The sequence below is a fragment of the Taeniopygia guttata genome, chromosome 1A (genome assembly GCF_048771995.1).
Source record: "Taeniopygia guttata chromosome 1A, bTaeGut7.mat, whole genome shotgun sequence".
Lineage (NCBI taxonomy): Eukaryota > Metazoa > Chordata > Aves > Passeriformes > Estrildidae > Taeniopygia > Taeniopygia guttata.
In genome coordinates, this window is record NC_133025.1 from 60,635,262 (window position 1) to 60,662,345 (window position 27,084).

At 41.1% G+C, this 27,084-nt stretch overlaps 1 protein-coding gene and 1 long non-coding RNA gene across 4 annotated transcripts in view; one reads left to right on the forward strand and one right to left on the reverse strand.

The window, feature by feature from the left end:
- WNT7B (Wnt family member 7B) overlaps positions 1–27,084 on the forward strand; it is an 88,934-nt gene that overhangs the window by 25,174 nt on the left and 36,676 nt on the right. For both annotated transcript variants that reach the window (XM_002187951.7, XM_002187986.7), the window contains exon 2: positions 22,999–23,225. In XM_002187951.7, the coding sequence (XP_002187987.1) occupies positions 22,999–23,225 (227 nt within the window). The remainder of the gene's footprint in view (positions 1–22,998; positions 23,226–27,084) is intronic.
- LOC115493428 (uncharacterized) lies at positions 1–27,084 on the reverse strand. 2 transcript variants are annotated; one of them, XR_012053625.1, is made up of 6 exons: positions 15,214–23,108; positions 12,463–14,372; positions 10,556–10,658; positions 6,502–8,315; positions 5,829–6,101; positions 1–1,318 (listed from the first exon to the last, which is right to left on the reverse strand). It is a non-coding gene; the product is annotated as an uncharacterized lncRNA (long non-coding RNA). The 2 variants fall into 2 exon arrangements; XR_012053626.1 differs by adding an exon at positions 25,178–27,084 and having other exon boundaries at positions 8–1,318; positions 12,463–25,050.

Sequence of the window (27,084 nt, forward strand, 5' to 3'; positions counted from 1 at the left end):
CACAGGACAGGAGCACTAAGGCAACAATCATGAGCATGAATACTAATCCTTGGCTTCCTAGTATACTCATTGCTAGTGAGAATAGTAATTTCTTTGGAGTCCCCAGAGACTTGTAGGCTTAAATGGACTTTGGCTCAGGTTGCCTTTTTTTGATACAATAATTTGCTTTAACAATGTGAGTGAAATTACTCCAGTTTGAGACATAGCCGATTGAAGGGGAGGGTGTGGAGTTGCAGGAAGAGGGAGGAAGAGGGAACAGTCTCCTTTGAAAGCAGGTAAAGGTTACCGATTCTCCTAATTGCATAAAAATGAAAAGCTAAGCCATAAACTGTAGTGAAGTCTGAGATTAATTGTCACCCTGTTATTGAAATGCAGAATGCTGGATGAACAGATAGAGAGGAGCTTAGTGCTGGAAAAGGCACTTACCTTCACTTGTAAAACCCCTGTGTGTGTGACAAGTCATCCCCAGCCTGGCAAAGGAAGATTAGTGCACACCCATCAGGATCAAAAGGCATGGACACGAGAGACTGACACCAGACCCACATGGCCCCCGATCTGTGGGGAGCTGACCCCTCAATCTGGCTGTAGCTCAGGCCCCTGTATCATGAAACATTCAAAACCCACCCATCTCTTATGTACTGATGGACATGTAAAGGAATAATTTTGCTATGAGAACTGACTTCCCAGTCCAATTAACCCAGTGAAAAGGCTCCTGCTGTTTTCAATGAGCTTTAGATCAAGCCCAGGAGTGGCTGATAACACACACTGTGTTCCTGCGTGGCCCAGAAGCACAGCAGATATTGCTGCTAATGTTTGGCAGCTCCTGTTAAAGCCAAAGCATACCAGAGTGGCTCCTCAGAGAGGACTTGCTATGGAGTGACAGAAAATTGGCCTCAGTTTTAAAATCCAGAGATGTTTTCAAAGTCAACTGGAATACATATTTGTGTGTTGGATTTTTACTTTGAAAAATTCAATATGCGGAAACCACAATTGCTCTATGATAAGAGAGAGGTAAACAAGGAGAAGAACAAAAGGAGCTGTGAAAGGCAGTGGCGTGTTGCAATCTATTTGAATGTTCATCTGCAGCGACATGCAGAGGTAGATTCATACAACCAAATTTAGGCAATGAGGAGAGGTTCTCAAGTTAGGAGTCCAGTCTCACCGGATGTCTTCTGTAGTAAATGGAGAGACAGGCAGGTCCATGGAGTAATTCAATCCACCTCTGTTCTGAATCATCCTGGGAGGTGTCTGGCTCCTTCCTTGGTGGTAGAGGGAACCTGGTACACCTGGTTGCTCCCCTCAGGTGCATCTAGTGGCACTGTGAATGGACAGAAAACAGGACCCAGTGAAGAAGTCTACCAAAACTCAGGATGTTCTATGATTCTGTTAAAAAAAATTCCCATTAAAATTAATTAGACCTAGCCTGGTTGCCTGAATGCTGAGCTGAAAGAGAATTAGAAGGGAGTGAATGAGATGCTGAAGAGGCAGAGGACCAAACTCTGTTCTGTGCCTGTGATCCACCACATCCAAGGAACTCAAGCAGTGTAGGGGGAAATAGATAAAGGGCAATCTTTGTGCTGCATGGATTCTTAGGATGCTAAACTGGAGCTATAACAGCCCCATGTAAATTGAAATAGTCCTGAGGTGTTGCACCAGTGGCATCCTTCTTTAGGCTGCTGGACTGAGGGGGGTGCCAACACTGACAGATAGCTGCAGCTCTTTGAAAGGGGCAGAGAGTGTCATCCTGAGCTGGAAGGAACAGACAAGGACCATCGAGTCCAACCCCTGCACAGACACCCCAACAATCCCACCCTGTGCATCCCTGAGAGCCTTGTCCAAATGCTCCTGGAGCTCTGGCAGCCTTGGCATCTGACCATTCCCTGGGGAGCCTGGGCAGTGCCTGAGCACCCTCTGGGGGAAGAACCTTTTCCTGATATCCAGCCTAAACCTCCCCTGACACAGCTTCCACTTATACCAACCCACTCCTCTTCCTGAGGCAAAACAGCTTCTCCAGCTTTGTTTTGGTTTATCAACGTACAAGTGAGAAGGAAGCAGAGCAAAGTTTTCTCAAACAGGTCAGGGGCTTGGCAGCACTTTGGGCAGGGGGAACATAATCTCTAGAGCTGCCAGCATGTGCCTGGGACTTCCAGGCAGTGAGGGTGAGTCACAGGGAGGGACAGAGAGAGAGAGAGAAGGGAGCTCTGATCTGGGAAGGTAGAGAGTGTGGGTGGAAGGCAATTACCATGAAACAGCAAAGGGCTGCTGTGTGAGTCAATTGAACCCTATAGATACTAATAGTTATCATAAATACCAAAGAGGTTGTAGCAACCACAGTTTTCAGAAAGTAATAAAACAAAACTGTTTCCTGTGGTTAGAAGGAGCAGAGAAGACAATGTGAGTGGAAGAAAAGGAGATATCAGGACTGCAAACACAAGGAAAGGAGCATTGCGGAGGATGACATCATGGAGCATGGATTAGCAACAATTATGTGGCATGGGCACAAGATTGGATGATTAGCTTTTCCAGAAAGATGTTGTGCTGTTTTTCCCAGTAATCTCTTATTAAATGGGTGCTAGAATGCATGAACAATACAAGAAAACCCCTTCTGATTCTAGTGGTTTTCTTTCCACAACTAAGTAAGTTTCGCCCATAAAGCATTGCAGGACATGATTTTTTTTCCCTAGTGCTGCTTCACCCCAGTGCTATGTGTCTTTCTTGCTTTGGTTTTCAGGTGGCAGTAAATATGAGGCAGTCTGTTAAAACATTTTTAACAGTTGTGTTGCTGTAGAACTGCAGGCTGCATTCCTGTGCATGCGCAGGAGACAGGTGAATTGAAATTTTACTGTCAGTCCTTGTCCTGGTATTTTCTGACTTGCAAGAGCTTGACCTTATGACCTGAAAATGTTAGTGTAGAGTTGCTTTCTATCACTTAGTATTATGTATGCTTAGAGAAGTTCGAATGGAAAGACTGGCAGAATGAACTAGGACATAAAACCCTGATGTAAACTTTTTTTTTTTCATTTTAAGTAACAGTTCTTTTAATACTTAATTTTTTTGAGGCTTTATCTGTATCATAATGTATTGGCTCACTCATTTTCAAATTACCAAGTTAATTGAAGCCTGTTAAATCCTTGAGTTTGACAGTTTGGCATTTTAGAGACATTGCTCAAATTCATCCATCATATTGCTCTAATGACATTGGTATTTGGCTTATTGCACCCCTTTCATTTTGGAAGGCTAATCCTGCTAGTCCTACTCACAGTGAAGGGATACACCGACTTGGCCTATTACACTGGACTCCTTTGTGTCAACAACTCAGTAAACAAAGAGACATATCTGGATGCTTTTGCAGGGAAACAAACAAACAAACAAAAGAACTATTCTGTGTATTGCCAAAGAAACAGAAGCATTAACAGAGCAAATGAAAACTTCACTACATGGGTGATGGAAAACCGCTAAGTGATAATAATTTCAGTAAGTTTCCTAAAGGTTGCACCCTGCTTACAAATTCTTGATTAAATCCATTCTAGCTCCTAAACTCTTGATCTAATTAAAACAAGATGTATTTTTAGATAATGACATTAGAACACTCTGTAATTTCTATGGCTGATTGCACTCTGTAAGAGCAGGGGAGGAAGGTGAATGACTGGGTGTGTGTGAGCCTAGGTACGTGTGTACAGTATCTGAAACAAGGTGGAGCTGAGTCTTAGTTGAAAGAAGAAAATCAACGTCAGCAATACCTGGATTTGCTTTGGATTTTTTTTTTAAGAAAAAAAACCCTTGTAAAAGGTACAGCCTGCAAAGCAGCTTGGCCGTGTTTCCCAGGGTAAGTGAAGAAAGGTGGTAGGCAGTAGAAACAGGATATTGATCCACGTATCTAGATAGAAGAGTGGTTGACTAAAGTCCACTGAACAGAGATCTCCCAGCTTCACAATGAGCTGCCCAAATTCTGTCTAGAGCAGTATTAGTTGGGAGACATCACCACACAACAGCTGCTGGGTGGCTGAGGAGAAAATAGCTGTTGTGGCTTCACAGCAGCTCCCCCATGGGGCCCCACCAGGCCACTTCTGTAGCCAGTAGTAATTAACACCCCTATTGCCAGTGTTAGCTCCATGGCCATGAGGCAGGCCTGGAAAGGTGAGAGCTTTCCCTCTCAGAGGCCCCTGGGTTGTGGCTAAACTTGTAGAGTGAGCACTGTAGTACCCTCTGAACACACAAAGACAGCAGGCAGCTGGGAAGAACCTAAGATAGGGAAAGAGATGGGTTAACCATGCTCTCTTGCTGTTTAACTAACCCAGGGAAAAGCAGTGAGATTGGTTAGTGAAGAAAGAGAAAGCATCTCTATCTTAGGATGCAATTGCCAGAGTCATAGAGCAGAACTGAATTTCATATTGCAGATGTTTCAGTTTTGGTGTTGGCTGTCATTTGCTCTTCTGTGACAAATATCTGTTTCTGAATCAATGACTAGAGGCAGAAAACAGAAAAATGCATATTTTTATGTTTCAATTGGAATTGCTAGAGCAAACTGCTATGAGAAGTGATAGGCTGTTCATTTTGGAAAGTGCTAGTGAAAAATCAAAATCCATTCCAGCATGTGCTTTAAAGCTAGGTTTCTCAGATGAGTGATTTCTGACCTCTTTAGGGGTCAAAGGAGGCTTTGGGTGATACTACAAAGTGTTATATGGCATTGTGCAGCCCCTTGGCTCCTGAGAGAGAGGCAGTGCAGATATGAGTGTCCTGCAGTTGCACCAGCCAAGGCACAGCACTGTGGTTTCAGTGTGCTGTAGGAACTCAGCTCCTTCAGACCTGTGGAATGTGCACTAGGCAAGGACAGTGGAGAAGAGGAGGTGTGCTATTGCCAAGTGCGGAGTCAGCTCCTAAAAAGTCACAGAACTTGTGCTGGATTTATACTTGGTTCACCTATGCTAAGAATTTGAGATTTAAAATATTCAGGATGTCCTCTTCATCCTTAGTGGGAGATACTTGATCCACAAACTAGGTTTAGTATCCTAGGCATGTAACTAACATGCTTTTTGGTGTTTGTCTGTTTAACACAGCTGAATTTGAAAATTGTCCTTCAGACAATTTTCCTCCTGAGCAGCCTGAAGGAGATATTTAAGATATTCTGTGCCTACACTCAAGTACCTTCTCTGGAGCTGGAACGCACTGAGACATGTTTGGCAGGAGTGAGGAGGATGGTTTGCTTTAGAATTACTACTTTGGCAACAACACCAGCTCAGCTAGGCTTGGGTTTGATCCTGTAAAGATGTACACCTGCTGGAGACTCTAACTAACAATGTTCTACAAGCTCCTGTGTGGGTTTTCAATCCCTTCCTTTTATATCGTGCTATAATGGTTAGAATTGTCTCCAAAAAGGAATGGATGATTCTTTAAGTTTCAGTAATCACCAAGGAGCTGAGCAAGAGGTTGGTTGACAAAGATACTGCATGTGGAAGATACCACTAAGTTAAGATGGTAGGGAGCCAATTAAGATACTTTTTGCCAGCTTTTTCATTAAAATTCATTAAAACCTTTGCAAACCAGAAGATGTTTTGGATTAACTGCCACATCCAAATTAAAAAAACCCAGCTTTTTGCATAGTTTTGTGCTTCATTATTCACATCTTCAAGTGCCTCTTCTCATCTATTGCTGGGAATTTCAATCTCTGATTTTTTAAGACTTTAGGCTTTTCTTTATTTCACACAGGATAGGTTTGAAGATTGTTTCGTTTGCTTATACAATGTCTCACCATGCTCAAAGGAATGTTCAGAATGTTTTGGATCCCACCATCAGCTGATGACAATTAGGAAGAAATGATGGAAACTTACACATTGTAGCCAGGATAGGAGTAGAGTTCCTGCAGCACCTCTTAATTTCTTGATAAAGTTGCTGGAGTCCAGCTTTCATTCCTGGCTTCAGTAACTCACAAGACCTTCTCAGGGACCTATTTCTTCATGTTTTCTTTTCAGTCAGTGTCAGGTTACAATTTGGCATTTTGTACACAGCTTTCCTTATAACTATATCCAGGCCAGGACAGCTGTAAGCTTGCAAGTCAACAGCTTGCAATCAAATCCAAGGACCTCAGCCACGAGGAACACAGTCTGTCAATAAGACAAAAATAAAAGCTACCCACCAGTTTACCATGCTTCAGTGTCAGGGATATTAATCTCACCCCTTCTAGCTTGCAGTAACAGCAGTTTGAAAATATTAGCTTATTTCTGTGTGAGTTCACCAAATTAAGTGAAGTGTGTGGAATATGGGTGGAATTTTGTGCAGAATTTGAAACTCATGAAGATGCAAAGAATTGGTGGCCAGTGAGATAAGTTATTATAGGCAACTATAATGCAGCTTTTTATTTTCACATTTTTTATTCAGATCATGATGAAACTAGTAGTTTGGAATGATGTGAGTTTGGCCAGCCTTGGGGTAATTTCCAGAACACCACAGCTGTTATCTGTCACTGCCTCATTGATAGTCTCTACATAGAATTCAAGGAATTACCTTGAAGGAACTCTCTCTTCATCCTCAGAGAAGATTCTTCCAGTTCAGCAGTGAATACAGCAATCGTTGCATATGGGTAGGAAAATAAGGGAGGGAGAATATCAGTTTCTAGAAACATACCAGAAGAAGCATGCCAGAATTCTTTTTCTCTCCTTTCGTTCCTGCATAAAAAAGAATACACCAGTTATATCTTGTAAAAGCTGAACAAGAAGCTTTTTATAACTGGAAAAAAAGCCATCAGGCAAACGCTGAATTATCACTTTTTTTTTTTTAATGTTGGCTAAGCATAGTTTTATTTTTCTCTGCAAGCCCTGTATTTGTCACACTGAGTCATCTGAGGTCAAGCAGCTCAAGCCTCCCTGCCATAGTGCCCATCTTTTCTGGGATCAGTCTTGGCATGCTGGCACAGCGCAGCTGTTGGCATTCCAGGCCCAGCTTGGCTTGGGTGCCCCTGACAGTGCAGTCAGTGGTGCCTGGCATGGACCAGCAGCTCCTTCAGGCCACAGTGCGTCACCGTCCCCTTTCCTGTGCAGAGCTTCTCCTGGTGCTGGCACAGCTGGGACCACATCATCGATAAAGTGACACTGACTGTGGGGAGCAGAAAGTTCACTCTGTGAGACTTCTTTCTCCCAATATTTCCAATTCTCTCTGGTCTGTCCTGTTTTATTCCTGGAATTTATTACCATTTCAGCCTTGCTGCAGACCTTGGTCAGTAAAAGTGACTTTAGTTGACTGCAGCGTGTTAGAACCTTATACCACAAGCTATTTGATCTCTTTTGGGTTGACACTTTCCTTCTGAGTGAGTGATTTTTTGGCATGGGAAACATTTTTATTAATTATGAACTTTTCTCTGTGTTAGAGTTTTGTGTAGTGATGTTGTTTGGACGTACCTGATGATACGCTGCTGAATATTTGGCAGAACTGAGATCCCTTCACCTCAAAACTGGCTGTCAATGTTTGTCTTTCACTGAAATAGCACAATGGTGGTTTTGGGCAAAATAACCAAACTGGATAGGGAACTTAACATGACAGTGATGATCCAAAAATAGTCCACAGTATAAAAAATCATCATAAGGTCAAGTTTCCCATTTGAAGTCTCTAAATCTGTGAATCACATTTTCCTCTATTAGTAAAACAAGGACGATAATCTCTTCTGTGCAGTGTGGATTCATTCATTACCATTTCTAGAAAGCCCTGAGTGAGTCTATTTCATAAGTCTGGCTGTTTTGTCACCCAAAATTCTTTTTCAGTAGGTTATGACCAAAATCTATCCTGGCATCACTTGACTTCTCCAGCCAGAGAGAACCCTAAGAAACACATGAAATATTATGCTTTTCTTTTTGAGTTAAGCCCACATTCACCTATACTTTGTATTCATTTCATACAGACAAGTCATAAATATACAATATTTATGTCCCCGAGTCCTAAGACAGTTGTAGGCCTCTGGCAAATGTACTCAATTTTACATTCATGGGATTGTCCTCTTGGGCCACAGAGTTAAAGATCATGTCTGAACTTATAGGTTGAATCATTTGAATCTGAACTGGAAAATATCAGCCCTTTACTTAAACCTTTTTAGTTAAGTAATCAGCAGATTTCCTGCCCTCCAAAATAAAAAAGCTAGGATGACTTTTATACAGCAAAAATGCAGAAAAACTGTTTAAACAGAAGGAGCAGAAGAATACAACATATAGTTAATACTTACAGGGATTCTAAGCAGACAATTTTAATTATCTGATTTTCCATCAGTTCTTTGATTCCAAAAAATGCCAGAGGATTTTTAACACCACAAGAGATCAAGCCCTCCGTTTCATCTGTGGGAGGCAACAACAAACTGTAAGACATGCATCATCATCTGTGACCATCTATTTTCCTTGTGAATTAGGCCTTCGGTATCTCCAGAGGAACTGGATTTTGGGTTACCATGAAATCTCATTGCTTTGTTCTATAACAAAGATGCTGATTCTTGTTAGCTTTTGGGAGTTGGTTTGTGATGTTTGGATTGTATTATCATGATCACACACCATATGGGTTAGTTATCAGATCCTTCATGAAGTTATATTTTCTCTACACCAACTAAAAATCCCCAAAGGGACGATTTTCTTACTCTCATCTTTCTGTAAGACAGAAGGAATGCTGTTGGGTTTTTTTCCCTTTCTGGTGACAGGAAGTTTTGAAGCATAACAAACAAGATGCTTAGGAGAGTTCTAAAGCATACTTTAAGACATGGCATTAAGGTATTATTTATAATTCTTTTTTTCCTGAAAGCATGCAAAACAATCTCTTAATTAAAGTAACTGAACAAATACATATGTTGTTCCATGAGCGCAATTAGTTTTTCCTTTAAAATAAAGATTTTTATCATTTCTTAAGTATTTTTTATAACACACTGGAAGACAGAATAAAAGCACTCCGCTTGGAAAACACTGGTCAGCCCAGGAAGAGCCTTAGGGAAGATGTATTTTGAACAGCATGAACTGTGATTTTTTTCCCCTGTCTGTGGGGTGGGCTTCCCCAGACAGAAAGGTATATTGTGTCTCATGGTCAAATTTTCAAAATAAGTGAGAATTCTGTTTACCCTCCAAATGGGTGGCCAACTCATCACAAAGAATTGTCTGTCAACTGAGTAGATTTGTGAGAGGGGTGAGTGGTCCTACTTACAGACTGAACCCATGACCTCCTAATCCTATCTCATGTGTGGTGCCTGCCAGACTGCTCAATGGTCATTAGACCTGGGTGAACAATTTGGACAAAAAAAAAAAAAAATGGAGCCATTCTGGGGATTAAAGATCCAAAGAAACCAAAACCCAGCTCTCAAAGATGCTCTGGGCTTTCAGCTTCCACTCAGTTTTATTTTATAGTAATGTCCTTCCCATGCTGCGTGTTTGTTCTGCCATGGCAGAAAACTTTCATCCTGGATTATATAGGCTATGCTAGGAAAACTTGAGGATATGGCACAAATGCTTCATGTGTGAGGTAGAGAAACCGTTGTTTAATGATTCATGGTAATGGCATAATGCAATGGCAATCCAATAAAATCAGGCACTTTGATTTTTACTAGAGATGAAATGGTCAGAAGTTGGATGAAAACACTGGCTCAATTCTAGAAGTGTTGCTGGATAGAAAATTTTATATCATCCATATTCTTTAGAAAATCCACGAATTACAGAAAATTCAGAAGAACTGAATGATTTGAACTGTAAATCCTAACTCCTAGGGTCCCTTGAATGTACAGACTGGCCTAGAAATTAAACGAAGAGTGACAGTATTTAAGCCTGCAACTGAAAGGTACTTTGTCACCAACACATGTAACTCTGCACAAGAAAAACTTCTCTGGTTTTGTTTGGAGACACAAGAGAATGACTTAGTAAGGCTAAGAACATCTTCCTAGTTCACAGATCTCCAGCTGGGGCATTGCTCATTCTCCTGAGATGTTGCTCTGACTCTCAGAAATGTAAAGAAACCAAAATACATCAAGCCTACTTTGACTACTGTTTATTGGGAAAATTAATTCCTATGCTGTAATTCCACTCAATTCCGCACCAAAACACGGTGTAGATTTATTCAGGCTGTGTATCAATGGGAGGCAATATATGCAGTATTTTTAAAACTCTTAAAATAGGTGCTTTTAAAACACAAGCTTCGTGTATTTTAGGTACTTAGTGAAGATACTTTTACTTGACCTGTCTCAGACAGTAAAACCACTAACGTAAATAATTAAGCACAATCTAAGCAAATTGTTTCTCTATACTTTTAACCATACTTCCCCTCCATCTGCCCCATATTCTCAAAGTCAGATGCTGTAAATCAAAGGAATGCTCATAACTAGACACTAAACACTGGACAGCTACTGTTCCACTACTGAGGGGGTGAGACACAAGGAGTCAAAATACTTTTGGGCCTGTTTTACACAGCTGCAATGCAGTCCATGCAGGAGCTGAAGAAGTCAGAAGCAATGGTAACTCACTATAGAATGAGGACTGAAGAGCCACTTTAGGTCTCAGCTCTATTTTACTAAGTGGAGCTAAAGACATGGAATAGCAAAAGCAGTTACCTTGTTTTTGCGTTCCTGAGAGGAGAAGAGGGCAGTGTAATTCCAGTCATGATGCATAGTTTATCTTTTTGTGCAGAAAAGCTTGGACCAGTGGGAGAGAATACTGAAAAGGAGGATAGAAATAATCAGAAGTCTCATGCATGAGAGGAAAATTTGAATGAGGGCTATTTTGTTCTGCAGAAGGTTTATAAACAACATAAAGGGCAGTGCAAGGCCTTTGGGGACAAAATATGCTGCTGTTAGTTTAAGTTTTTCTTCTATGGAACAGATAAACATAATTCAGACAGAAAACTAACTTCTCTATCAATTTCTATTTTACCTAGGGGTAGAAAGTTAAAAAGATCAGTGTCAAAAGAATGGTAGCATCAGGAAAAGAGTAAATATTTGTTAGCAGTGAGAGGAGATTTCTGTGAGAGTGTGGAGCTGACTGATGATGAAGACTGGACTGTGGCTTTCATGTGGCTGTTAAACCAGGCTTAACCTGCTTGGGGTGCTCACTGACTGACACTGTGTGTGCCATCAGCTGCCTAGAGCCCCTACAGATTGCATATGACACACTTTGTTAGAGCTGTTTTAGTACCACCTCTGCAGGCTCAGCTGTGAATCCCAAATAGTCCTTACCACTTACCTCTTTAAACCTCCTCATTCTTTGGATTGTATGGCCATAGAGGGATTTTTTTTTTCAAATTATCAAATTCAGAAAGAAAACTGGAGGAAAAAGAAATTAAAGATGCCCATAGTCAGCAGCATCTTCAGTTTGAAAGCAAGAAGCAGCTAAATTGAGGTCAATATGCCACCTTACAAAAAGGCAGGTATATGCCTGTGTGTGTATGACTGACAGTGTGTGTGGGATCTTTTGAGAGAGGATTTTAGAAGGAGAAGTATTCCATCCAGCTGCTTTCACAAGCTTACAGTGATTTGCAAAACACCAAGGACACACCCAGCACGGGCCACTGGGATAATAACACAGATGCAAGATTTTTATGGCTGCACACCAAATTTAGAAACTCCCTCTAGAAAAACAACTCAAAATGACTTTTGCTAATCCTTTTGAACACCTGGAATAGACTCAACAAGCCAGGGAACTAGAAAAGTTACTGTGTGGTTTACCAGGCCCCTTAGATCACTCAGAATTAAAATTTTGAAATAAGTATCTGTAAGAAACCTTAGACATTCATAGATAGCCTTGTTTCGTGTCACATTATTTTGTGCCAGTGTTGATAGCTCAGATTATAAAACATAGACTTGCTGCTCACAGAAAGCCCACATGCAGTATACAATAATGTTTTAAATGCTTGGAAACCTGCATAGGAAAAAAACTTTTATATTCTGCAGTTTCTGAGGGGTTTCCCCCTTTTTCCTTACACTTGAGACTTTCTCAGATTAAAGCTATTTTATAGCAATATTCAACTTTTAGGTACAGATTTGAAAGTCTGATTAGACTAGTCATCAAACCCTGTTTCCATGTCTAACCAACATGTATAATCTCCAAAGACAAACTGTCTCATAACTTCAATAGGGCAATTCCTGTAAGGAGCTAACCATAAATTAGCTATCTGATGGATAAGAATTTCTCTTTGCAGGATCAGCCATAGCCAGTGGGGAGTTCAGCTGGGTTCAGGGAATGCAGGCCTTCTCCATGGAAGTGCCAAGCAGCTTTGCTTACAGCTGGTGTGGTGGTACAAGAAAGGCTGCAAATAATTTTCTCATCAGGGAACAGAGTCAGAAAATTAGAGAAAAAATTAGTTAATGTTTATGCCTCATGATTGTGGAAGATGTTACCCATGGGCCATTGCCTTTAGAATCAACCCAAGTTAAGACTTTTTAAAAGAAGAAGAAATGTAGTGAAAAGATATGATAAAAAGACAGCCAAGAGACTGTATTTAATCAAGGCAATAAATACTCACTTGATGGGCTCATGGAGGCTCAGTAGACAATTCATAACAATCAACTGGAGTCTGAAAGGTCCCAAACAGCAAAGGGCAAAAGACTGTATTAGCTGTGGCATGCACACGAACACGTCCAGAATGATTCTGTGAATAAAGCTTTTGGTCACTTTAGAGAGAATAATTAACTCAGTATAAAATAATTTGTTCAGTATAAAATTCCTCTGCATGCAGAGACCCCACAAACAATGTGAAGCAGTGAGGAAAATTCCCAAGAGCAATACTGGGTTGGAGCTATATTTTGGATTTGGAAGGATGTTGGGGATTAATCATTTACATTCAGTAATCAGAAATTCTGTGTTCATGTTCTGGTTTGAAAGCAAAACCAGTGAGAGACTCCAAGTCAGAAATACAATTTATAGGGAAAAAGACAAAAATGCATGCAATGATATAAAAGGAAGACCACTGACAAAGGCAGAATACAACCTGACACTCCTCTGGCCAGCGTGCTGGTAGCAGTCCCAATTGGAGTGGCTGCAGTCCCCTTGGGATGGCAGATGTGGTTGCTGTGCCTCCTCAGAAACCTGTGGAAAGGCTGCCTCTGTCTAGAAATGGCCGGATTTATCCAGGTGGGAATGCCTGGCTCCTCCCCCTGGGCGGAGCATCTCACCATGGGCTGATGTTGTTCTGAGTCACAAATCACCTGTTAAACAGAACTGGCTCCTGGAGAGTATCTCTGAGCCATGTGGGAGACGTTTATGGGTCTATTGACAGGAGATAAGGAAAACTGCCCAGAGGCAGCTCCTACTGGGATGGTAATAGGAAACATCTTGGTCTTCAACCTTGGACACATACTAGACTTTAAAAAAAATATATTTCCAAATGCCATTTGCTTAAAAATATGTTGCCTTTTTTTCCTTTTTCTTTTCAATAACTATTAATTAAAAGTATAGAAAAGCTACCAAGTGTAGCATTTCTGCACTCTGCATTTCTTAGGCAACTTCCATAGTGTAACACCTTTATCTTCTTTATTTTGGGATCTGGTGTTTAGCATGAGGTCTTTGTACAGGGGCATTTTCTGGTACATTGACTTGCAGTTAACAACAAATTTTCCATGGAAGCAACTAGAACCACATGATGAGGAAAACAGGAAGGGTGTCAGCCATACATCTAGCACCTTGAAATCTGTGATAGATCTCTTGTCTTTAGTAAGGTGGTCCTAAAAGCATTTTCCTTCCTAAATCAAGGCTTTGCAGGCTGAAAGGGACTTTGAGGGCACTTTTGTTTGAAGTTGTCACCAGCCCAGGGGGTCATTTAAAGTTGGGTGTCCAGCCCTATCACAACTTCCTGGCTGCCAAAACTGTCCTGGGAGCAGAATGCCAATCTGAGCAACCTGCTCCAGTGGAAAGTGAGGACCTGGCACAGGTTGCCCAGAGAAGCTGTGGCTGCCCCATCCCTGGCAGTGTTCCAGGCCAGGTTGAATGGGGCTGGGAGCAACCTGGGATAGTGGAAGGTGCCCCTGCCTATGGCAGGGGATGGGCTTTAGGGTCCCTTCCAACCCAAACTCTTCTGAGGAGCAGAATCTGTTTCCTTTTAGGTGATGCATCCTCCCTCCTGTCCTTGGTGCTGGAGATGGAGAGTAGTTGTCCGTGTCTCTGACACAGGAACCTCTGCACCCTCACCCAGCCTCTTGCAGACACACCACCCATATCTGGTGGGATATTGCAGTTCTCCTGAGAAGGAATAAACTCCGACTTGAAACATAAAAAAGAAAATTAAACCCCCGCAGTTTTCCTCATTCTTACCTGTTCATGCTAAACCTGGAGAGGCCCACGGTTTCTGCTTCTGGGACTTTGTGTTTCTTTTCCAGTTTTTCCCACATCTTGAGAACAATGCAAATGTGTTCACTGTGAATGACTGTCCCCCAGCTACTGTAGTTTGAGGGAAAGGTGAAGGTGGGTAAGTGAAGAGGAAAAATAACAAGGGCTCAAGGCTTCACAACCAAACTGGGGCTATTGTCAAGGCACCAGTGATCTGCCTGGTCCCACTTGGAAGGTGCCAAGGATGTGCCCATTCCTCACACTCACTTCCTCGCCTGCTGCACACCAGAGCAGGAGGAGCTGCCCTTCTGTCTGTCATCCCAAAGCTTCAGCTGTTGTAGAGAAACATGGAAAGAACTTATCCTGCTCCTTGTGAGGCATTCAGAGCAGATGAGAACAGCACACACTGCTGCTGGTTTGAGCAATGCTCCCATTCCAGATGTAGGAGCCAGTAAGTAAAGCTGACAGCACCAAGTCTATGGGTTTTTTGTTTTAATTTTGTTTGTGGATATTACTTAATTCCATATCCTGACTTAGGAAAGATTTACCACCACGAAAACAGTGGTGAGGGAAGGAATAAAAGAAATAAATCATGGCTCACTATAGTGGTGTATTCAGTGGATAAAAATTCAATGTCACTGACAAAGACAATTTAATTTTTTTCCCTCTGCTGCTAATTCAGGACCAATAAGTCTTGTTTTGTGGTCATATATCTGTGTGCAAATAGCAGCCCTCAGTGGTCATTTAGTCTGAAGTGCATTATTTTGTATGGCTTTGTATGGCTTTTCAGGTGTACCTCAGAGCTGCATTCACATTTTGATCCTCATGATTAACAGACACTGCAATGGAGTCTCAACATTTTAACACACTACACTAAATTCTTCAACATAATGGATCAGTAGACTTTCAGAATTTATTCTCATTGGTTGCTCAGATCCTGATGAGCCCCTACCTGAACCATGAAAACAGTAAAGCCGGCTGACTTCATTTTGAGAAGGAAGAGTCTTCCTCTCCTGTAGACCCATTATTACATGCTTTCCTCTTTCAATTTTTGTATCACATCCACGAAAACCCTATGCAAACAAAGCAAAAATTTTAAGGTCTTTCAAAAATGTTTAATGAAAAATATCACAAAGCATATATTTAAAGATAGATTCCAGTAACAGTCCACCTTAAAGATTTTAAAGCCACAAGGCATACTGGCATTTTAGAATGAGCTAACCAACAGATAGCTGCTTCTGTGTAGGACATCTGTGGTAGGACTGTGACAGGCTTTTGTCAGACCTCACAAAGGAAGGGTATGGTCTCGATAAATCTTGGACTTTGCCTGAAGACTACCTACTTCATTCTTCTTAATCCATTCCCCAAACAGAACAGACTGATAAACTTGGTCAGAAACAAAATATGCACTTCACTTAAGTTTAATTAAGGCTTGGAATTGATAAAGCTTGGAAAATGCCCATATCTATATATATGCTGTGTGTGATTGGAGAAAGCTTATTTGTTCTTATTTACTATATGAAAAACATGACAAAACCATGCACTTCACATATAGAAGTGTGAAATTTTAATTTTTCTATGATACCAAACTGTTTCTGCATAGACACAGAAAATCTGTGAGTTATCTCTTCCAGCCACTTTGGTATCTCAGAGTTGCATTCCATGCCAGAACTGCAATATCCCACTCCAGTTATTCTGCAAGGTAACTTTGATTTCCACAGTGGTGGGTTGCTGCTCAGCAAACAGCTCTTGTGCCTCCCTGTCAGATATCAGTGTGGCTCTTTCTAGTTACTAAAGGAAACTAGAAATGGGGTGGAAGGCAGATTATGGTGCTACACATCAACACCTTTAAGGGTGTGAGTGCCTAAGGGGCATCTTGGCATGGAGGAATGGACTTTGTTGTTACTGAGGGTGGAAGCTGCTTGGCACTCTGCAAGGTAAGGCATGTGCATGTTTGCAGAACTGGACTGGTAGGTCCTGCTAACACTGTTTATAGAGACAAAAGAAAAAAAACTGTGCTAAACTGTGGCAAGCACATTTCTCTCCCTCTCAGGATTTTTCATAGAGGTGCACAGAGAGAAATGAAAGAGAAAACAATTTCTATTTCTGCTCCTTGTTTTTCCTATGTGGAATGTGTTTGGAGAATTATTTACCTGGGGTGAGTGCTTGGTTGGATTCAGGTGAAGATTGTTTGAGCCTGATGGCCAATCCAACCCACCTGTGCCTGGGCTCTCAGAGAGGGTCACGAGTTGTGGGAGAGTTAGAGTCAGAGAAAGTAGTATGTAGTTTAAGTATCCTCCTTTTATATAGTATATTAATGTATTTTAGCATAGTTATAATAAAGAAAAAATTCAGCCTTCTGAATTGAGACAGACATTGTAGTTTCTTCCCATTGGGTTCGCCTGCATTTACAATACTAAACAAAAATGTTTCAGTTGGATTTCTAAATCTGATAAAGCTTTGTTTGTAAAAGGAATCAAATAATTTAATATCAGCACCATTTTTCATGAAGCCTGTTCAGATAAGTTCAATTGCACCATGTATATCACCACCTTCATCACTGACAAGACCAAAGCAGGAATATTCCAGCCTTCCAGGAATTGCCCAGGAGAATGCTAGAATTGCTGCCTTCCTGCAGCTTTCAAATACTGGCCTATCAGTTTTCTCTGGCTTAGCAAACCAAACCCTTACTGAAATACAAATTCCTCTGGAGTAATTATTTGCCACACTTCAGATATTTTAACACCTAATTTTATTTTTATAAATTCTTATATCCACAGGATGTTTTTTCCACCATATAGCAAGATGCCCCCAGAGTAAAGTGATTTGAGACAAGAAAGAAAATCCTCATTATACAGTAGTTTGCCGTAAAAATTCTGGAGGACAGTGAATGTCCAATGAAAATGGAAATGTAAATTTGCTAGTGTGGCCTTTACAATAGGACACATGAGGCCTGTGAGGCATTTCTGTTCTCCGTGAGCCTTTTGTTGGTGTAAAAAAGTTGAATATGGGTAAACAGTCTTCAAGATATCCTGCTGTTATGTATCAAGTGTTGCCTCACTGAAAGATTATTAAAAATCATTGTAGTGGACCAGTCATACAGCAAATAAGATATGTGTCAAAACCAGATTTCTCTCACTCAGTGGACAGCAGGAATTTGCAGGAGGCTGGTGCTGATCTGTGAATGGCATCCCAGGCAATGTCTCCCCTCCTGCTGAAGCCTAATGATTCACTGCTGGCTTCACAGCAACCATCCCAGCTGGCAGGTGGGGAGGGTGTGATCCAAGGGTTTGATGGTGTTCCCCAATCACTATGGCACAGAGGGATGGGGGGCATGCTCCCACTCCTCTCTCAAGCAGGCATTTATCCCAAGGCATGCTCTGCCCTTGTGCAAATCATCCCTTGCCCGTTCCATGTTCATTCCTGGCCATGCCAGCAAGCACACTGCATGGGATATCAGGCACTTTTTTGGGTGAGCTCCTCAAAGAGATCTCTGCCTTTCATTTGCTGGGAATGAACACATCTGTGTGCAGCCCCCAGGTCCGGAGTCCCAGCAGAGGGGAGAGCACCACAGGGCTGAACCACACAGCCTTACTGGATTTCCGCTCCAATAGCACATGTGCCGAACATCGATTTCCCAAAGACAAAACTGAAAGCCTAAACATATGCACATGGCATTCAGAGCCCAGGACACTCCTGCCAATTCCTGCAACTGATACGCACTCAAAATATTTACTTAGGAATTCTTAATTAAATCAACCATTTGGTAGTGGTGTACGGTTTCAGATGTGTCGCAATGTCACCACAAAATACCTCGGTGGCTCCTGCTAACAAAGAGCCCACTATGTGGGTTTTTTTGTCAGAGATGGTGGGGTAAGTTTTCGGTACAGTGTGCCAGAAAGCTGCACAACTCCTGTGCTGTTAATGGGGTTCATGTGGCTAAATTCCTTCAATCCTTGCTGAAAACACCCCCCCTGCCCAACAGCAGTTTCAGGTGAATGTCAAAAAGCAAAGCTAGGGTGGGATCACAGTGACTCTCCAGTTGCCTATCCAAGGGCTTGCAGCAATGTTGGCTCGGTGGGAAGTGCGTGTTGTGCTGTTGTGCAGCCAGGAATGCAAGTAAGGGTGGGTGAGCAGAAGTTCTTGATGCCAGTCCTGGGCTCCAATGAAATGTAATTTCTCCAGGGAACATAGATTGGCAGATAATTTTTAAAGCAACTTTTTAGTTTTTTTGACCAAAAGGTTAAAATCAGCTTGATTAAGTGTTTCATCTATATCCAATGTGTTGTTAGTTTAATCTCTTATTTTACATCTTTTGTCCTTAATTTGTCAGAATGGTATATTAACCTCCTAGGAGAAATCTCAGTAAACATCTGTGCCTGTGCAGGAGCTTGGGGACAATTCCAGACTGGTCAGTTACTGCTCTTCATCTATAAATAGACAGTTCTGTTTCAAAATTTTATCAAAATTCAGATTATTTTAACAGGAAGAAAATTTGAATGATTTCTTCTCATGTGCTTGTATAGCTGTCCATTATACAGATATACTTTATATATTTTCCACTCGTGCAAAGACTCTGGAAACTGCAGTTCACATGAAGACCTTCTTATATGTAAAATTAATCAGAAGTTGCAAGGACATAATAACATTTGAAATCAATGAAATGACTTGTGCTCGAGTAAAGTGAATGCTTGCTTTTGCATATATGAAATGGGGACTCAAGCAAACCAACCAGGAATGAGGAGTACACTTCTCTTCCAACAAGCAGTTCTAAAAACTCAAGTGGCCTTAGTGCTTAATTTCTGAAGCATTTCAAAGACCTTTACTTTTATGACTCGCTTAGAATATCTAATAATTTTAATTTCACTTTGTGAAAAGGGAAGCTGGAGTTGCTTAGGCCCTACAGAAGAGATACAATTTTAACAGGAAATACATTTGGGAGGAGAAATTCCCTTTTTTGTGACAGGATTCATCTGTCTTTGCATAAATAAGCAAGCATTATTTCAGAAAATAAGGTGAAACTTGTCTCCCACCACCATGATTTTCTTATTGCTGTGACACAGTCCTAGTTATTTTTTCAAATGATAAAAACCTGATGTTTCAGAATTCTTATGCAGAAACCAAGCCTTCCAAAATCTTGTTCATCAGGTTTAATTTGATGGAAGTTTGAACTGCAAGGTCCTATCCAAGCCCAGATCCGATGGGGTTTTTAGTTTGTGTATGGGGGTTTTGTTTGTTTGTTTGTTGTTGGGTTGTTTGGGTTTCTCCTGTGGTTTTTTTTTTTTTGGTTGGTTTTTTGTGGGTTTTTGTTGTTGTTGTTTTTTAAATTTGGACATAACTGTTTATAGATATTGCTCAGTTTCACTGCTGGTGTTTCCCTTAGATTAATGGCATAGGCATGAAGAAATGTCAAAGCTCTCCATGCGCCAGACACTAGTGCCAATTCCTTAGGAAATGTGCCATTATTGCACTCACTCTGTTTATCTGGATAAGCCATGGGGATGATGTTTAATTGAATAACCCATGTGGATGACCCAGCAGAACACTCTGAGCTGTGTGGAGACTGTTGTGGTGCAGGATGGTTGCAATTACTGTAAACTGCATCAGAAATCTTAACAAAATGCCACGCTCAGGAGTTTCTGGTGATAAGAATCAAGGCAATTTGCACCACAAAGAAAGATTAGATGAAAGAAGATGCCAAATTGTGGCATGGAGGATCTGCCTTTTGACAGCTATAAATTGAAACAATTTTCATCTTTGAAAAAAAATAAAGTAGCCTTCAACCTGCCAAGGGGCAGGAGTACATCACAACCCTCCCGAATGTGTGATGGATGCACAAACTGGGGGATGCCACAAGAAATAGAGGAGAGGAAGCTTGAAATGCTGTTGGGTGCATTTCTTTAATAAAAATAAAGCTTTCCAAAACCTCAGTTTCATGATTCAGCATTTCTTTTGGCAGTGTAACAATTTAAAACTAGGCTAAACAAGTCTGAGGGAATATGCTGGTAAGTTCAGGCCAGAGAGGGGGAAGTTTCTGGAAGTAATAGAAAACCTAAGACCCCTTCCACCCCCAGTAATTGCAATTTAATTGTTATAATACACTTCACAAGCACACAATAATTATAACTATAAAGACATGTCATCCTCACAATACGTTCTGAAGCAGGTAGGATTGTGCTTATTTTCTAGATGAATAAACCAACCCACTGCATTAAAATACTTTGACCAAGGTCTGCTCCAAAAAACAATGGGAGACCAAAGAATATACTCTTAAACCTAATTATGAGAGAGCAGTGACATGTATGAAGGAAGCCACTTAACTGAAAATTATAAGTTTAGATGCTGTGGCCAATTTTTGCTTTCCTTTGTTTTGAAAGTCGTAAGGTTTTTGCTGCTCAACTTAAGAATACTTAGTGGAAATTGTGGAAGACCAGCAGTTTAAAAAAATGATGTCAGGAAGTTATTGCACAGTTTTTATCAATTTTTTAATTTTTAAAAAGTATTTATATAACATGCAATTAATTTTTATGCGTAAGTTTTGCTAGTAAGTTGGTGGCATAGCCTGAGTAAATTGATGACCATCAGGCAGCTACAAGACCAGAACTGTGTGTCTTGTGCATGTGCCAAGCATCAAATGGAAGTTTGAATTGCTTGTGCATGTTTCTTTCTTGGAGTCAACCACAGATTTCCTCAGGGCGAGATTTTCCTGGAAGGGGCAGTGTCTGAAGCAGCAGTGGAAATGGGTTACCAGGTGGGAAGGTCCTGCAGGAAGCCTGGGCCCCTGGTCTGTCCCAGGGAACTGGGCAGAGCCAGGTGGAGGGTAGGTCAAGAATGGGGCACAGCATTTTAGTATCATCAGAGAGTGTATGTTTGTGAATTTGACATATCATCTATTAAGGAAAAATGCTTTCCTTTGTATTTTACTGCAATATTTTCAGAATCTCCATCCTACTTTGTGTGGAAAGTGGATGAAGTCAGAGAGAGAAAAGCTCTAGGACCTTTCAAAGAAAACAACACTTTTACTTTTCAATATTGAAAAGTGTGATTAAAAAAAAAAATACTGATACTTTGTGATTTTCATTAGCTTTTGAAGCCATAACATAAAGGTCATAAGCCATTGTATCTTATCCCTATATCAAACTTTTTAAAGATTATCACATCTCCAGGAAAGTCCTAATTTAAAGACATTGCTATTTTTTTTTTTTTTTTTAATTTTAAAGAGGAGAAATACTTTTTGCCAGAAAAATACCTCTTAGCTCAAAACCTGCATGAATCTCCGGGACTCTCTGGTTCCAGGTGATGCTCCAGCTTTGTTGCTCAGCATCCAGAGGAACACAAATTAAAGCTGCAGCACTCCTGCTCCAACACTGGGAGTGGTCAGACTGCAGCTACCTTTTGTTTTACTTCTGTTTAATAGGCAGAACAACAGTGGATGTACGTGCTGGGTGATACTTAATTTCTATATCCACAACCCACCTCTGCCTTCATAAATAAAAACCCACAATGAAGAATTTCTCATGGATTGTTAACTTTGGAAAAGATGCAAAAATACTTACTAAAGGCAGGGTGGATCATCATGGAATTTCCATCCCACAGGAATACCAGTATTTCATTTTGGCCAGGGAAGAGCTCTCAATTTCACCTTCCTTGCTCTGGCTTTACTGTATCTTATTGAAATGGCAAAATTAAACACTCTAATTTCATTGAAATGTGGCATTTATGTAATTTTGCAGTTACCTTGTGATGAAGTTGACAAATTCTTATATAATTCTTTAATTTTGTTTAGTCACCATTTCCCCAAGGGAGCACTTCCAGTGGGAAATTTTGAACACTAAGATGAAAGGCCTAGGCTGCTGTTCAAGGTGGGAAGTAGGACCATGGGGCAGTCAGTCTGCTTGTCCAGAGCAAGCTGAAGCATCTCCACAGGCCTGGCAGGTACCCAATAGATGTGATCAGAGGCATCATTGAACCCATGTTGTCCTATTTTTCAAAATATTACCATCTAAAAGGTAGACTGTAAAGATGTTGAAAATGAGCCTGTGAAGATGTTGAAAAGTGAGCTGAAAAATGAAAAATAAATGTGCTCAAGTGAAAACATATGGCAGGTGCAAGTTATATGCAAACTTCATAATGAATTCTGAAAATATACTTGAAGAATGAGAACTGCAAATGTTTCTAGCCTGGATGGCACATAACAAGGATAACTCCTATATGCTCCATGATGTTTGCCAGATGTAAAAGCACAGTTATGCTGGTGGACTTCATTAATCATTCAATATTCTGAGCATAATAATGGGCAAGAGTTTTGGTAGTGTCAAGTAATTTTCTAAATTGTGCTTAACAGTTTCAAATGAGGGGTGAATGAACTGGCTGCAGTAACTAAAACACTAATTCTGAACCTACATTCAAAGCAGACATGAGTTTCATAGATTTTGTGGATGATCGCTTATCACTATATTTCTATTTTAAACAAGTCTGTCTTTCCACATCTCACGAGCTGATGTCTCTGTGTAGGACTGGAAACAAAAGAGCCAAAATTCAATTTCTTTGTTTCTTCTGGCATAAACCAGATCAGGAATTACTGTAAGATTCCCAGGCTGCTATACCAGACCAGAGACACTGTGCCAAGGAACTCAACCTTGGACCCTTCCCCTTTTGCACAGCACCTCGCCAGCCACACAGCAACACCTGCTCACCTCAATTTGGTTATAACGTGTCTTTCTGCTTTTTTCTTCAGAGCTTTGTCATCCGTGGTGGCTTTAGGAGCTAATATAATCTGCAACAAAATCCCAGGCCTGGCCCCTCGGCAGCGAGCGATCTGCCAGAGCCGCCCCGATGCCATCATTGTGATCGGGGAAGGGGCACAGATGGGAATCAATGAGTGCCAGTACCAGTTCCGCTACGGGAGGTGGAACTGCTCTGCGCTGGGAGAGAAAACAGTCTTTGGACAAGAGCTTCGAGTAGGTAAGGGTGTCTCTGCTACTGTAGGGACCTGTTTGGGATAGTTTTCTCTTACCTGTCTTGCTATGGACCTGCAAAGGTTTATAACCCCCAGAGTACAGCAGTGATGCTTCCAGAACAATTGTGTGTTTCCATTCGGCGAAAAGTAACTGGCAAGAGACATGGAATCTCCAGTGATCTGTAGATCATATCTGTGCAACTTCAGATCCAGCAATGGCCTCAGTGCCTGCACAGCCATCCAAGGTCACAGCCCATGAAAAGAGCATTTCCAACTGTTGTCTTGTTACACATTGTCGTGGTAACTGTGGTGAATATTATGGCCAATCAAAAATTAACTAAAAGCAGCTCAGAAAAATCCCTCTGCAGACTTCCCAGAGGCTTAAGCAATGGGAGAGTCCCAAATAATTGATGGAGGTACCATGCATACAACACTGGCCTTCCAATATGTGGCAATGATACATTTTAATGTTGCTATCATACTGCAAAGAAAATACTGCAAGTGATTTCAGGCAGGAAATATATTCAAAGAAAATAATACATGGTCTTGGCCTGACAAGCTGCTAGCTGGCAGAAGTTAAATCAATACCTTTTCACTTACCCTATGTCTGATATTATTTCACAGGGGAGATTATGTAAATCTTTTTCCAGCATTGAGGTCACTATTTTCCTTTTCACCCAGCCGGGGATCCTTAACTTATTCCTGACCTTTTCTCTCTCTCCCAAGGGCTGCCCACTCTCCTGTCCGTGTTCTGGGCTGGGATAACTTGCTGTATTGTGTGGCTCTTCCAAGGGTGCTCAAAGTGATACCATCCACCTTCTCAGTGGGGTTGGAGCCTGTTTTTCTTGTGTCCTATTTTTCTTTGGGTGATACCTCTTACATTCAATGGTTTGGGTGAATCTTGTGCTTCCATCAACTAATACAGCTGGGTGTGGTCAGCCATAAGATCTCATTAAAACTGTATGAAAAAAGGCTTAACATTTAATTTCATCTGTGCAGAGGTGTTGACTCACATGGTGCTTTGGTTGTTAGTGGTGGTCAAGGCGTCAGGGTGACACCCTTGTGAAATGAATGCCAAAAACTGAAGCATGTTAGGGTCAACAAGGGAACTGGATATTTTTTGAAAGAACATCAAAATCTGAGAGTCTAGGTGAGGTCTGAATGTTTTAAGGACACAGTGGTTCAGCTGTAAATTGTTCTTAGGGAATAAATCCACTGGCATTGGGCAATTGACTTACATTTGCAGGGGGTCTGTCATATTCTGTGAGCTTTACATTACATTCTCAAGGCATCATATTCAGGAATTAAGCTAACTTTTGACTTCTACTGTCAAATTTAAATGAACCAGAAAAAAAAAAAATCTAGTCACTAGTATTGACTGTTAGAAGCATGGTCTGATCTTCCTTAGTTGATGATATGTTTGTTTGCTTTCGGTTGGTAACCAGAATTACAGAATTCTTGGCAGAAAATACACATCTGCCAAGCATTCTGTACTTCTCCATGCTCTGTTTTCATCTGCCAAAGCTTGCAGGCATGCCCTGATCTTAGATATGTGAGTTGTCTTAACCTTCTGTGAGATCCCTTGTGGCCTGAGAAGGGCTGCTCTGGAGGGTTGTACCAGAGTGGGTGTCATCACAAAGCTTTCCAGTGAAAAGGCTTTCACCACTTCTGCTCTCCTCTTCAAGCTGAGGATCTTGTGTTGTCTCATCATCTTCACCAGAGAGACTCCTTTCATTCTCCAAAACTTTGCAAGTGAAGGCTGTTCAAATAACTACAGAGGACAAGTTGGAGTTGTGCTTTTAGCTTCAATGTTTCTATGTAAAGTAAGAGCTACAAGGAACAGAAAGTATTTGTCATTAGGATGGACCAGCTACCAGGCTGGTCAGGCTCTACAAAGATGGAAAAAAACAGGGTTTTCTTGAGCCACTGTTCAAGCCATATTTGCCAAAATACTTACCAGATTCTTGACCTGTTCACTGAAGCTGGGTGGTTTCTTGCAAGTCTGAAATGGCTGATGTGGAATTTGGTGGGTTCTTTTATGGATGAAACCAAACATAGATGAAACTTGGCTGTTGGAGCTAAGTTCTGCTTTGACATTTGTTGGGTGTGAAACCACACAGACTCTAACAGTTGCAGAAGGTTTACATGACCCCTTCCAGCCGAGCCAGATTAGTTCCATGCAGGTCTATAAAGGATCCCATAACCCACAAGTCTATTTTTTTTATTATTGGAGTAGCACCCAGAGATGATGAGGTCAGTACCTAGGAAAAGGATAGGGTTTAGGAAGTACTGTTATTACATTAGCAAGGGGGAAAAAGGTAAAAAATGGACAAAGACTTAAAACCCCAGCTACTTAAAAGTACAAGATACTTCTAAGCACAATATTCACATGTGTAACTAAACACATGTGGTATTCACATGCCCTCTGAACAGAGACACACTTACCTTTCTCAGGATTTCTCCTAAGAGAAGTTGTGAGAGAAGCAGAGAAAAGAGAAATAAAACAATTCTTATCTCATTGGCTGCTCCTGTGTTTGTGCCCATGTGGAATGTGGTATGGAGATTGCTTACCCAAGGTGATTGCTTGATTGGATTCTGGTGATGGTTGTTTGGATTTGTTGACCAACTGGATTCATGTGTGTGTCGGGACTCTCTGCAGAGTGTCACAGGTTTTTCTTATTAGTGATGTCGTTAGTTAGTGATAGTTCCTGTTAGTGTGTAATATAGTGTAATACAGTTATAGTATAATGAAGTAATTAATTAACCTTCTGAGGTCACTGGAGTCCTGCACATCATTCTTCCCGCGTGTCAGGCATCCCAGCACCGATGAACACACCTGTGTCTGACCCAGAAACACTAAACCAGCCATTCAGCTCCTCCTGAACACACTGAAGAAAGGACTAAAACTAAAAAAAGACAGGCATGTTTTTCACTTCACCCCAAAGGAAAGCTTTGTCCCAGAATTCCCTGGGGAGATGAACACTGAAGGTGAATTACTCAGGTCTCAGGGTAGGGAGGGAAAGTAAGCAGTGATGACATATTAACTGCTTGGGAAGGAGAGGACCTACTCTTTAGCCACTGATCAAGATTCTACCACCATACTGACAAGTAGAGATTTATGGTTATTCTAATTTGTATTTTGATACAACACTCCCCCTTCAAAATTCAAAGCAAACAGACTCACCCAAGGTGAGGTTTCTCCAACAGGTGTCTGTTTCTACCATCACCTCTTGGGTGCCTTTTTAGTTCCAGCTATGCATGTCTGCCACCCACCACCAAACCAGAAGACATGACACAGGGACACATGTCCCCCCTTGTGATTTCTAGGGATCCTACTGTGGCAGGAGAAGTCCTCAGTTTATTAGCTAAGCTCTAGGATGGTTCAGTGAGGAGTTATTTATTCAAAGAGGTACTTCAGTGAATGAGGGCTGCATCACCAATACAGTACATGGAATTTACATTAAAAACAATTGAAATAGTCCAGAGGATGGAACAACAGTTGCAGAAATCATGGGGCATTCATGTTGGTGTGAAAGATTTATAGCAGCCAGATATAAAAGTGACAGAGAAATCTAAATTACTAGCATGAACAAAGGCTGTAGCATGGGATGAATTTGCCAAGCACTTTGTATGCATAGCTTATTTTGATATATTTATAGCTGAGACCTCTTCCATAGTCATGCCATCCCCAAAGACAGCCAGTCCTGCAGTTACTTTACTCATGCTGTCCTTGTACATTTTTGTATTTTTCACCTTCCTGTGCTCATCCCTAGTTTTCAGGCCAGCTTCTCCCATAGTCTTCTGTACTCTCCACTCATTCTGCTTGCTTTAAGCCTCTTTAAAGATTGCCTCTTAAATGAATTT